Raw genomic sequence first — 11,843 nt, 5'->3', positions numbered from 1 at the left:
GAGGGGAGGGATGTATCAGAGAGGAGATATGACATTCGAATATATAGGGGAGGAAAGTATCCGAGAGGGAAGGGGGGTATGGAATGTATCAGAGACAGAGGAGTGAAGTAACCAAGATGAGATTTTTGAAAATATTAGTCGGGGACAAAAAATTCAAGACCAACCATTTTACGACACAGTAAGCATAATTTTCTGCTTTTGAGAGTATTATTGTAATTATTAATCGATCAGAATTATATTTTTGTCATATAACTCAAATTTACATCCCATTCTTCAGGGCTGGTCAGTTTCTCACACACACATGTATTGGCAATATAAATTCGAATTTCTGCAATATGATCTATTAAAGAGAAAACACTTCCTATTAGAAAATTTTCATTTATAAGGTTCGAACTTAAAATCTCCGATGTGGAAATATAAGTACCATTAGACCATAAACCTTAGTGAATTTACAACTTCTAAGAACAAATGGACAAGCTAAGAAATAAACAAGAGAACTCAGAGATGAAGCAAATTTGCACATCAGAATAAGACTCTTTGAGACACTTTTTTACCACATCATAAGTTACAGGAATTTACTTCATTCTTCACCCTTTTTTTCCAGCCACATTCCTTCCCTTTTTTTTCCAATTATAGAAAAGGGAAGAGGGGCAGGGGTCAATATACATGTGATAATTTTATATATCCTATTCACCTGAATTTCTAACAAAAACGATCGAAACATATTATGACATGATGGATGAAACACCTCGTGGAAACGGGTTAAGCATCAATATCCAGAAACCGGAGGATGTTCTTGTTTACACTTCATTCATCTTTGTTTGATAGTTCATGTCTTCTTCTCTGTCCTACCTCTACTAGTAATGTTAGAAGAGCTTCACAAACTTGAGATGCATCAGCCTCCGTCGGGTTATCATTTAATTCAGAGTATACCATCCAAGCATGATCCAGTTTCCGTTTTGGCCTAACCACCACCGAGCCAGGGACTTCTGCATCACAACAAGTAACAAGCCCATCGCTCTTCTCACCATACCTGATCTGAAGAAGCTGGGCACATGCAGCCATCACAGCACCAAGAGGCATCACCACTGGGAATGTAGTTGCAGGTTGGGCAGTGGAAAATGTGGGCAGTTCTGCATGTGCCACACGAGATAATGTGGCTAAAACTGCTGGAGAAATGCTGGCTTCCGTTCGGAAGGAAACAACAGGAAGCTCCCTTGGCAAAGGGTATTTGCTCAAGAATTCCTTCCTCCTCTCATAAGTCAAATCTTCCAAAGCTAGCAAGTCCCCCTTCAAAACAGCAGCAGATATTAGAATACCTAACACAAAATGCAAACACTCAGCAAGAAAACAATTCCTCATATATCTGACATGTGGAGCTTGGGATGTTTGGATTTTTTTTTTCGTTTTGCTTACTATGAGCACCAGAAAATCAACCGTCATGCTAAGAACATCCAAGTCAAGAGATAGGTGTGTTTCAGGAACATCCAGAATGTAAATCTTAATGCGGAAGTATCTGGACATTCAACCCATAAAAGGCAATGTGTAGAGTAGCTTCGGACTATCATAAACCCGTTAGGGATAGTTGCTATGACACCCTCCCACACGTGTAACTTGATCCTAGGGTTTACGCATAGATTTGAAAACCTTTTGTCTCATTTCTAGGAAGGAATCATGAGGCTAACGAAGAGGCTTGTAAGTTCTGAGAAACAACTGAACATGTAGCAGATACAGGAAGTAATCTCAACAGGATAAGGAATGAGGTTAGAGTAAGTTAGTGACTCGATGGGCTGAATTGAGAAAGAAAAACCCAGAGAAATCTAACAAATAGAGAAAAAATGATCCTAAAAACAAGTTCAAGTTTGACTCTACCATCATGTAAACGAATCAAAGCATCCAACCCAGAACAATAAAACTAATGAGAAGTGTAGCACAGAACCATTGTAAATCCTTTTCAGCTAACACAATCGATGATGAACAGGTGACATATTATCTCACACTTTTCAAACAGTGTTTCTGCATTGAAAAGGAGGAGAAAGTCCAGAACGGCAACAACTTACATATACAATATTATGTCATATACACCGGATACACATTACATACACTGCTTACATGGATGCAAGTAAATATATAACCATAATAAGTAACAAAGAAAAACTTAATGTTACTCCAACTATTTACTCTACTTCTCTTGTCCTGCATCTTTTGTTAAATGTCATATAATATAACTTTGAAGAAAACGGTAAGTTGCAGGTTCACATCACTTACAGGTCTTATCAGCTTAAGCCATGACCTTTATCATGAACAACGTTATTTGAAACTTTCATAAGGGATCTCTTGACTCATCTAATTTTCTCTGAAACAAGGATGAGCAGATGTTTCTCAATTTTTTTCAGCCACGTCATCAGTCAGTCAATGTAGCTTGTTGGACCACACAATCTGCTATCCATGTCTTATAGGAGAAGGTTACAAGTGATCATTCCAAAAACAGAAAACAAGTGTTTTTTTCTGTTTATAATTCCTTAAAACAAGTTGTTCCAAGCTTAGCCGCCAAAAAATTTACACCTAGCTTCTGATAATTTGAGTCAATGCTGGGAGCTTAATATACTGTCAAGAAATCACTATTCATGGTTGTTATATAACCATATTCAAGCAGTAAAGATCTATAACTAGGCCATATACATAGTAACAGCCTTCCGTTAGAAGCCAATCATATGCATGAAGCTACTAATCCATCGTAATAACAAGTGAGATATTCCAGAATAATCTCAAACCCTGATGACACTGTTTTAGTTCTAAAATCTGGTTGGTTCATTTTTAAACAGTAAATTAATTAAAAAATACCTTATTTCTTTTATCCCAAAGGTTTGAAGAACAATACCTGAATAGCTCACTGATACTTTCTTACCAAAATACCCTACAGCGTTCTGCATAATCTCTCTGACAATATAGGCTTACACAGCCCTTTCCAGAATGGAGTAAGAGGATGAAGAAAGCTTATACTGAAATTCCTTCCAACCCCTCATAATCTCTCTCTCTCTCTCTCTCAGAGTACACAACAGACAATACCGATTTACTTCTGCTGTCATGTCAAGTTTTAAAATCATCTCCAACACCACCCCTTTGTCTCTTTTTCCCATCACTTGTTGTACACATTTTCTACAAAAAGCCCAACATCCATGAATAGTATTAACACAAAATTCAGCTCCCAGCTATTACTATACAGCAGAGGGGCAAGTGTACACACATAAGAAAGGAACCATACAGTACTTTCTGATGCACATTACACACTCAAGAAAAAGCCTTCAAAATGGATGTCAGTTTACTTATATCTGGCCTACAGGATCTCCTCCTCCAAAGACCACAATAATTAATTACCTCCTAATAACAGGAAGAATAAAGGCAGACCACTAAATTATCTTGGACGAGTTCTCGAATTCTGTAAGTGCCTTGGTGCCTTTTCAGATTTCATATTTTGACGACCTAACTTCAGTAGAGATCTACACTAAATTATTGCACGCCCACAAGTACCTCAAGTTTGAGCTTTCCTTGAACATCAAGCCATACTTCCATCGTTGTCTTGGCTGCCATTCCAATTACTTTCTTAGGTTTCCAACACAATCTTTACCTTTAACTTCTTCTGTTTCCCCAAAAAACAAAATTCAAAAGATCTTTGACAGAAAACAAACACACATCACAGTGATCTTGCATATTACTCTTCTTTGTACACGTTAACCCACAGTGTGAAAGAGAGAATTACTCTACAACTACTGATGATTTTAAGCATGACAGAAACTTCATCTGATCATACAATATTGGGACAGAAAACAAGACAATCCGACACTAGAAGAATAGATTCACATCAATAACAGAGAATGCGACAACTAGAGGATATACCTTGATTACTTTACAGATGAGGGTCTCCATAAGCTTGCGAATGTTTACATAATCACCAAGTTGTCCTTCTCGTAAGATGTCTGAAGCAATTGGACTTCCACCATATGGACTCTGTGCTAAAACCAGCCCTCCAACCTTATCTTTCAGATCAGTCCAATACATGGACAGAGCAGCTGCTGCATCTACTCCTCCTTTACTGTGTCCAAGAAGCAAGACACGTTTCCTGGAACCCCAATAAATTTCTTCAATGTAATCTTTAATTTCTCTCGCATTCTTCTCCACACAGGCCTGCTTATTTTATGTTAGGTAGTCTCACAGAAAGCAGTAAGCTGCACACATGGTTTACAAACAAGAAAAATACCTATACCTCACTATGAATTTTGGCTATATGACAAGTGAGCCCCATTTTTGAAAAGCTTGTTTTTGTATTGACAAAATAAAGCGGTCCATGATTGCTAAAGAGACCTGCATAGAGAAGAGAAGACCAGTAAATATCAGGACATCTGCTACTAAAGATGATTAGCTTGCTCATATCTTAAAAGACACCTTGAACGGTAAGATCAATTTTCCAGCATCCCCCTAATAAGTAATAACTACTCCCTCCGTCCCAATATTGTGGCACGTTTTCCTTTTTCGTCTGTCCCAAAAAAAATGTCACCTTTCTATAATTAGAAATAATTTAACTTTAAGATTCCCCTTCTACCCTTAATAAAATGATTTATTTCAAATTTTTCCCAACTTTCTTAAACCTTGTGTCAAGTCAAACGGTGTGGTGTCATATAAATTGGACCAAAGGAGGTAATAATTAAAAGGTCCTGAGTAAAGCATGACCCTAAATATGGTTAAAGACAAGTGCAGGCAAATCTGGGGAAAATAATCCACAGAGCTGTACTGACACAAGCGAGTGTTGGCACAGTACAACTGATAAGCTTTCCATAAATTCTTTGAGGCAGATCTAATTTCAAATTTTAACCATTTTGGTTTGTTTACAATCACTATTGATGGGAAAAGGGTATTTTTACCTGGAACTAACAAGTAAACCATTGAATTTGGTAATCCATGTAGACCATGCCTGACAAAAAGAGATCAGAACAAGTCAAATTGTGTCCGAGTTGGCAGTTGCAGTCAATTTACACATCAAGTGGTGTTTTTACCTAATATCATCAATGATTTCCACAAATCTATCAGTTTGATCATCAACTGGAGGCATATGTGAAGCACGTTGTAGCCATCCAATATCATCAGCTGACCCACGAACTGTCCTTCTCACCCTCTCTATAAGACTAAAAACAAAATGCAAAAATCATGAGGAGAAGCACTTCAATAAGCGCACGAATTATACGAACGGGTAGAACTACCAATACCAACTGTTCCTTAAAATCAGTAGAATAAAAAATAGAGAAGTCCTTAGACTGCAAGAAAGGAATATAACATCTTCCAAGATTCTCTAGCTTGACTTTTATTTAAAAAAAACAAAAACAGCAGCATCTATGTAGTTTCAGTTATCGATGTGACAATGACTATCCATACATATGTATAACAAGCATATGACGGACAATTTAACATGCCAACTTGAATCTATTCAGATAATCGTACCCTTGGAAAATGGAAATGCCATTTGGGCTGGTATTTCTTGATAAAACCTGTGCACTGGAACCCTCAGATAGGTCCTCCGAGTTTGTGGCTGCATTACCACTTTGGGATGATTTTCTAGATAAGGTCCTGCTTAATCCTTCATGGAGAAGTGGAGCATCAACAGATGATTGAGATGCTTTACAAACAGCTAAATCACTTCCACTTGACGAAGCAGTATTTAAGGCCGGGGATCCTCTACTTTCGGCAGAACCAAATGTAACCATCTCCTGGCCTCCTAAGCCTCTGGAGGCAGGTTCTGCTACAGTTGGAAGCAGGAAAAAACATCATGCAAGCACTAAATTGGTCAGTTCATCAAATTCTAGAAGAATCTGAAAGGAATTTGCTCACACCGGAGTTACAACAACATACCCAACGTAGTCACACCAGAGTTCAGGAGTTAATATCATGTCAACTATATTTATGACCATGCAGCATCTTATGTCGAAGGGGAAAAGGAAAAACGGAAAGAAAAGCTTAAAATCTCAATTCCTAATATCTAGTGCCTCAGCCTAAAAATCTAGTGATACCAAGATACACTGTTGCAATTCAAAACAGATATGATCCAAGTATGCAAACAAAAGAATAAGACACTCATTTTCACTTACTTAAAGGATAAACACTTACTTTCAATCATGTCACTCTAAGTAGTAAAAAAATCAACAGTTTCACATTTCCCATTAGCTTTCGCCACAAAATTCAGCATGGGAAGTCTAACCTGGATGATATTACTTGGATACAATTGGCAACAAATTCAGAAAGGGAACTTTTTCTCTTAATATCCTAAGACAATAAAAATAAGACTTTAAAAGGTTGAAATTCTAAAACAAATGCAGTATACAAAACCTTAATGGATCAAAAACCACCTAACAACCTATCTCAACCAATAATCATTAAATGAACTCAGGAGATAAATTTACTAAGGGCAAAGAAAGGGAATACATGAAAAGGTTCATGAAGTTCACCAGAATAATCCATGAAACAGCGAGTAAATAAAGATGTCGTCTCAGAAAGATAGGAAGCAGCATCATTGAGAGCCGGCACAGAGGTAAGTAGCTGAGGGATAACCCTATTGTTTCGTAAAGAGCTGCCATTTGCCTGGCCAAATAAAGAGGACCGCATGAAGTTCAAATAATAAAAGACAAGAAAAACTTTCAGAAAGTTAGGGACCAAATGCTTCAGAGATGTACATAGAGATTATCAAAAAACATGTACTCTTGAAAAAGAAGATAAAAGCCAAGTAATATCTAATAGAAGTTGATAACTTTAGCCCTTAGTTCTTGGACAAATTGCTGATATCCGACCATAGTCCAAGTCTGCATAAATGGTAGTGACCTTGCCATGTAAGTGAGAGGAAAAGCAAAAATGTCAAATGTAGGTAGGGATGATAATGGGCCAAACTTCTGCAGTTATGCTTATCTAGTCTGCCTGTACATATGGGGCTTGGTGTTGTAGAATTGTGGATTTGGCAATAAAGAGGAGATGTGGGCACTGTTGGTATTCTTAACCACTCAGTCCTCCACCACAGTTTCTCCATTCCTTTGCAAATCCTGTTTGACCTAATTTCACATCAACAGAGACCTTCGGTTACGGTTGCCTAGCATGGCTTAAGTTATTAGTTGAAGATTGAAAAGTCACTTACCTAAAATCAGAACTATTATTGTCACAGCACGCAAACCTAAGCAGTTAGCTAGTGGATCTGTATACATTTATTGGAGGCTAACCCCGAACATGGTGAAAAATGGAGTGTGTAAATGAAACAACAGGATGTCAGTATGTTATGAACCATTTAGAGGGTACACAATATATTTTGTGCAAATTTTGTCTCTCTACTTCATTACGAAGATTAATATGATGAATATCTTACACCAGGACTATCGAAAACTTCTATCCCAACCAGGGGCTAATTACAAAAATGTTCCATATAAGAAAACATCATGACAAATGCATACACGAAGTACCATTAACTGATCCAAGAACCCCTGGATCAATTAAAACCATAAAGACCTGCCTTTTTCGCACTTAAGTTTCAAACATACAACACGAAACACAATATCCCCATAATTAGCTTTACACTACACATACTGCTGTATTCAAAATGAAACTCCTTGGAGAATTTAAACATTGGTACTTCTATTTAGCATAAAACTGGCAAAAAAAACATTAAAGGAAGGTTTTTTTCCCAATAAATTAATAATCATGGGTGAAAGCATCTTACCACAAAAGGCTCCCTCGACTCCTGGGTTGTATTGTTACTCCCCTCCATATTATAAACTCACAGCTAATAAAGCAAAGAAATTAAATTGAAGTCATAAACCAAAATTTAAGTAACAAATATGAAAAACCATCAAAAGGGGCGGATGATCAAACATAAAATTTGCAAAAATGATATCTTTGATCAACACAATCATAAAATTTGAAATACATCAAAAATACCTTCAAAAAACTAAATCAATCAGCAGAAGAGATTGAAATGAGCTTTGGCAATTTTACAAGTCTGAAAAAACGATTTTTTAAATTATTTTTTTTACCAAAAAAATAAAAAATTGTAAATAGGAGGCTTCGAGAATGATAGAGAAAGAGTAAATTACTTAATTGCAAAGCAATACCAAAGTTAGCGAACACTCCATTAAAGAGAAAAACGGCCGAAATTCTTTGAAACGTCGTCGTATAGAGATTATACGAAGAAAACGACGGGGATTGACGGTTATGCTTAGAGGAAATGAAGATCGTGCACCGCCCTATTTTTGGGCTGGGCCACATAGGATTTTGATCCAACTAGTTTTTCCCCCCCAAAAAAAAAACTATCAAAAACATTCTTACCGTATTCACTAATTCTTCTTATAGTTTGAAATAATTACATATTCTCTCATTATTTTATAATTTTACACCATATTTCAAGTTAGATACATGTATTTTTGCTACCAGTTACACTAAAATAAGGAGAGGTGAGCAAGAGAAGGAGAGAGGATATTTTGCTACCAGATACACTAAAATAAATGAGAGGCGAGTGAGATCCCTTGATACATGTGAATCACACTTGAGTATCTAGTACTGGGACACCATATACAGAGAGAGTGGCGAGTGAGAGATGAGAGAGGCGAGAGAGGAGAGAGGGAAACGAGAGAGGAGAGAGGGAAGCGAGAGAGTCAGATACATGTGAATCCACTTGGATATCGTGTATCTAGAAAAAATTACACTTAATTTTGACCTCATGTATTCGAGATACATGTAACTTGACGCATCACATACATATATCCAAAATCTGGAAAAAATTATAATATTGCAAACTAGTGTGAATTTAGATAATTAGCGCTTAAACTAGTGGAATTTCTGTATCTTCCAATCATGACTAGTTTTTCAAATTTACTTTTTTTTTCCACAAAATTATTTTCTCTTATTGAATACCACTTCCAAAAGAATAAAAGAGACGTGTTAATTTAAAGAGTTCAACTTTTTGTATATTTAAGTCGTATAGCTAGTGAACTAGTTATATAGAACGTATATAAATGGTAAATCTTAACAAACATGTAAACATTGTTCACACTATTATTAAACAAATTTAACATCCTTTCTCCATGAATAATGTTCTTCCATATTTCCAACAACATAAAATTGCATGAGTTATGAAACTCATGTCTTTCTTATTCTTAGCTTCACATAAAAATGAAAAAAAGTGAAAACACATGTTCGTTCCGTCTTAAAAGACGGTTAGAAAGAAAATAAATAACCTTATAACATGAGATTTAAATTAGAGACTCCTAAGGAGTATGCCTTCAAAAGTAATGCCAGGACCAAATGCTAATGCAAGTCCCCATTCTTCACCACCATCTTTCTTATTCTTCAACTCTTCCCTCATATTCTCCATCACATAAAAAATAGTATTGCTACTCACATTACCAAAATCCATCAATGCCTTTCTGCTACAATTCAATTTCTCATTTTGTAACTTCATTGTCTTCTCCAATCTGTCTAGTATAGCCGGTCCACCGGGATGAACAGCCCAAAACAAGTCGTTGTAATTACTTCCCTTCAATTCATCATTCTTCGCTATCAATTTCTTGCAAAATTCCTCAATATTGTCCTGAATTTTCTCAGGAAGGTCTCTGCCTAATTTGAAGTTTATCCCTTCATCAGTAAGTCGTCCATCGATCACATTCTTTGTCCCTGGTAAGAATTGTTGCATCGCGAAATTCAGCTCAATGAAAGGGGACTCTGTTCCAACAATTGGTTCTGTTCCAATTATGACAGCAGCAGCTCCATCACCGAAAAGTGCAGCACCAACTAGATCGTATGGTCTAGCGTTATTAGGTGGCCTAAAACCAAGAATTGTAGTTTCAGAAGTTGTTAATAAAACTCTGCTTCCTGGATTGTTTTCAGCTATATCTTTGGCAACTCTAAGCCCTGTAACACCACCATAACATCCTAAAAAGTAGAGCATTACGCGTCCAACGTCACTCCTCAATCCAAGCTCAGTTGAGAGATGAAGATCACCTCCTGGTAAGCGTATTTCGCTTGATGAAACATAAACAATGTGAGTGATTTCATCAACTGTTCTTCCCCATTCCTTGATACAAGCTAAACTTGCTTCTTTTGCCATTTCAACAACTGCTGGATTCGCAATTTCTAGCCTTTGATTTATTGTTGGTGTGCCTTCAGTTGCTAGTTCTGGATACTTTTCCAAAATTTCTTTGGACATCACTGTGTATCTTGTCTTCACAGTAGTAGTTTTGCCTACATTCAAAAACAGGATAGTTTATCTGTTAAAATACACTATAGGTAAATAAGACAGTTTACCTGTTAAAATAGTGTATAATTTCATGATATGTAACATTAATACAGTAGAAGTAAATTTTTGCTTACAAAGGCGCTCCAATTTCTCCTTAATTCTCAAATCTTTACAATTGGTGTCGCGCATGTAGCCTTCAACCAAGCAATCCTGAGGGACGAGTTGTGGAGGAAGAGCCTTGCCCATGGCAAGAATAGTGGCTTTTCCCAGAGTAGGAACGCGTCGTGATGGTTGAAAAAAGTGGTTAGATGCACCATTAACATTCTTGTTGTTGTGAGACATATTGTTCCAAGAGTATGTGACTTAAGATTGCTCTTGTTATGATGAAATCTTTTGTATGAGATTGTTACAAACATGTTGGATGAAGATGTATAAATGGTGAGATAAATTTGTTGTTTGGAGAAAAGTTGGTTTAATTGTGTTGAGAGAACTATTGGCATGACAAAATTTAAAAATAGTAACAATGAGGTAGATTTTAGATATTTCATGATTGAGTTCTTGTAGATGGTTTAATTTGTGTGAAGATATAAATAATATGAAAGCAATCTTTTTCCCTTCTTTCACCTGTTTTTTCCTTTTTCTAATTTTCTTGTGTTGTTCAACATTTTCCACTTAAGTCATATATATATTTTTCAAATGTTATAATCGTATAAATATTTTTTGTTGTCTTCTTATTTTCATTTCTAGATATTCATTGCTCATTAGTTATGTTGGACTAATACGATGCAATACAGAGTGGCCCATGCTGCTTGTGTTGGGCCCTTCTAGTGAGGCCCGTCTCCAACATAACTTCATGCAAAAGCAATAGAAAGCATTGAAGTAATTTAATCCTTTTTTAGGAAAAAATCCTGTAATATGTATTAACTATATAAAATTATAGTTTTTAAAAAAATTATGATTTATAGATTTAGTTAGGATTTTATAGCAAATTGCTCCCTCTCCTTCCCTCCCTCACCTCTCTCCTTTCTCTATGCAATACAAATATAAATTATAACAGTCAATGATACAAATACAAATAGTAACACAAACACACATGGTAAAACATATATACAATACATAAGGCAATGGATAAATCTATTTTATAACGGATGAATCAAATGCACATAAATACAAATACAATTTGTTATGAATTACAATAATGATACAATACAATTGTATTCGTTGATAAAAATTATATTCGTTAATATAGTTGATATAATTGATTTAAATCAACGAATTGAATACAATAGTTTTTTAATACAATTTGTATTCATTTATACAAACCAGTAGTATTAATTATAGAGAAAATGGTCAAATGTCCCCCTAACCTATACTCGAATTTCCAACTACACACTTGAATTTCACGGGGGTCCTATTACCCTCCTAAACTGTTAAAAATTGAAATAATTACACCCCTAAAAAGTCACAATCACATTTATGTTGATAAGTGAAATGCACGCGTTTGACAGGTGGAAATTTTATTTAAAACTTTTTTTTTTAGTTTTTCCCTTATATAAAAACTTTGTTGAAGGTTAAAAGGTCAAAA

At 35.8% G+C, this 11,843-nt stretch overlaps 2 protein-coding genes across 6 annotated transcripts; both read right to left on the bottom strand.

Moving 5' to 3' along the window:
• Positions 1 to 405: 405 nt before the first annotated feature.
• LOC102588790 (uncharacterized) lies at positions 406 to 8,280 on the bottom strand. 5 transcript variants are annotated; one of them, XM_015309008.1, is made up of 10 exons: positions 8,121 to 8,280; positions 7,966 to 8,026; positions 7,748 to 7,810; positions 6,495 to 6,627; positions 5,494 to 5,791; positions 5,052 to 5,180; positions 4,920 to 4,969; positions 4,265 to 4,362; positions 3,898 to 4,185; positions 406 to 1,290 (listed from the first exon to the last, which is right to left on the bottom strand). In XM_015309008.1, the coding sequence occupies exons 3-10, from the start codon at positions 7,793 to 7,795 to the stop codon at positions 808 to 810; spliced, it is 1,527 nt and encodes a 508-aa protein (XP_015164494.1). In that variant the 5' UTR covers positions 7,796 to 7,810; positions 7,966 to 8,026; positions 8,121 to 8,280; the 3' UTR covers positions 406 to 807. The 5 variants fall into 5 exon arrangements, with proteins under 5 accessions (XP_015164494.1, XP_006347930.1, XP_006347931.1 ...); XM_006347868.2 differs by lacking the exon at positions 7,966 to 8,026; XM_006347869.2 differs by lacking the exon at positions 7,966 to 8,026 and having other exon boundaries at positions 8,139 to 8,280.
• A 794-nt stretch (positions 8,281 to 9,074) lies between these two features.
• LOC102588465 (type III polyketide synthase A) lies at positions 9,075 to 10,659 on the bottom strand. The gene is made up of 2 exons (XM_006347866.2): positions 10,393 to 10,659; positions 9,075 to 10,263 (listed from the first exon to the last, which is right to left on the bottom strand). Exons 1-2 carry the CDS (start codon positions 10,598 to 10,600, stop codon positions 9,281 to 9,283), a joined length of 1,191 nt encoding a protein of 396 aa, XP_006347928.1. The 5' UTR covers positions 10,601 to 10,659; the 3' UTR covers positions 9,075 to 9,280.
• Between the last annotated feature and the right edge of the window lie 1,184 nt (positions 10,660 to 11,843).

This window comes from Solanum tuberosum, unplaced genomic scaffold (assembly GCF_000226075.1).
Source record: "Solanum tuberosum cultivar DM 1-3 516 R44 unplaced genomic scaffold, SolTub_3.0 scf00095, whole genome shotgun sequence".
Taxonomy (NCBI): domain Eukaryota; kingdom Viridiplantae; phylum Streptophyta; class Magnoliopsida; order Solanales; family Solanaceae; genus Solanum; species Solanum tuberosum.
This window is presented reverse-complemented; position numbering and strand designations above follow the sequence as displayed.

Bases quoted from the DNA above. Each gene is read 5' to 3' on its own strand.
- LOC102588465 (XM_006347866.2), bottom strand. From the start codon at position 10,600: ATGTCTCACAACAACAAGAATGTTAATGGTGCATCTAACCACTTTTTT. The intron at 10,264-10,392 runs GTAAGCAAAAAT...TTTTGAATGTAG, and splicing joins GGAGAAATTGGAGCGCCTTT to GCAAAACTACTACTGTGAAG.
- LOC102588790 (XM_015309008.1), bottom strand. From the start codon at position 7,795: ATGGAGGGGAGTAACAATACAACCCAGGAGTCGAGGGAGCCTTTTGTG. The intron at 5,792-6,494 runs GTGAACTTCATG...TTCCAACTGTAG, and splicing joins CTGTTTCATGGATTATTCTG to CAGAACCTGCCTCCAGAGGC. The intron at 1,291-3,897 runs GTATATCCTCTA...GCTGTTTTGAAG, and splicing joins TCATCTGTAAAGTAATCAAG to GGGGACTTGCTAGCTTTGGA.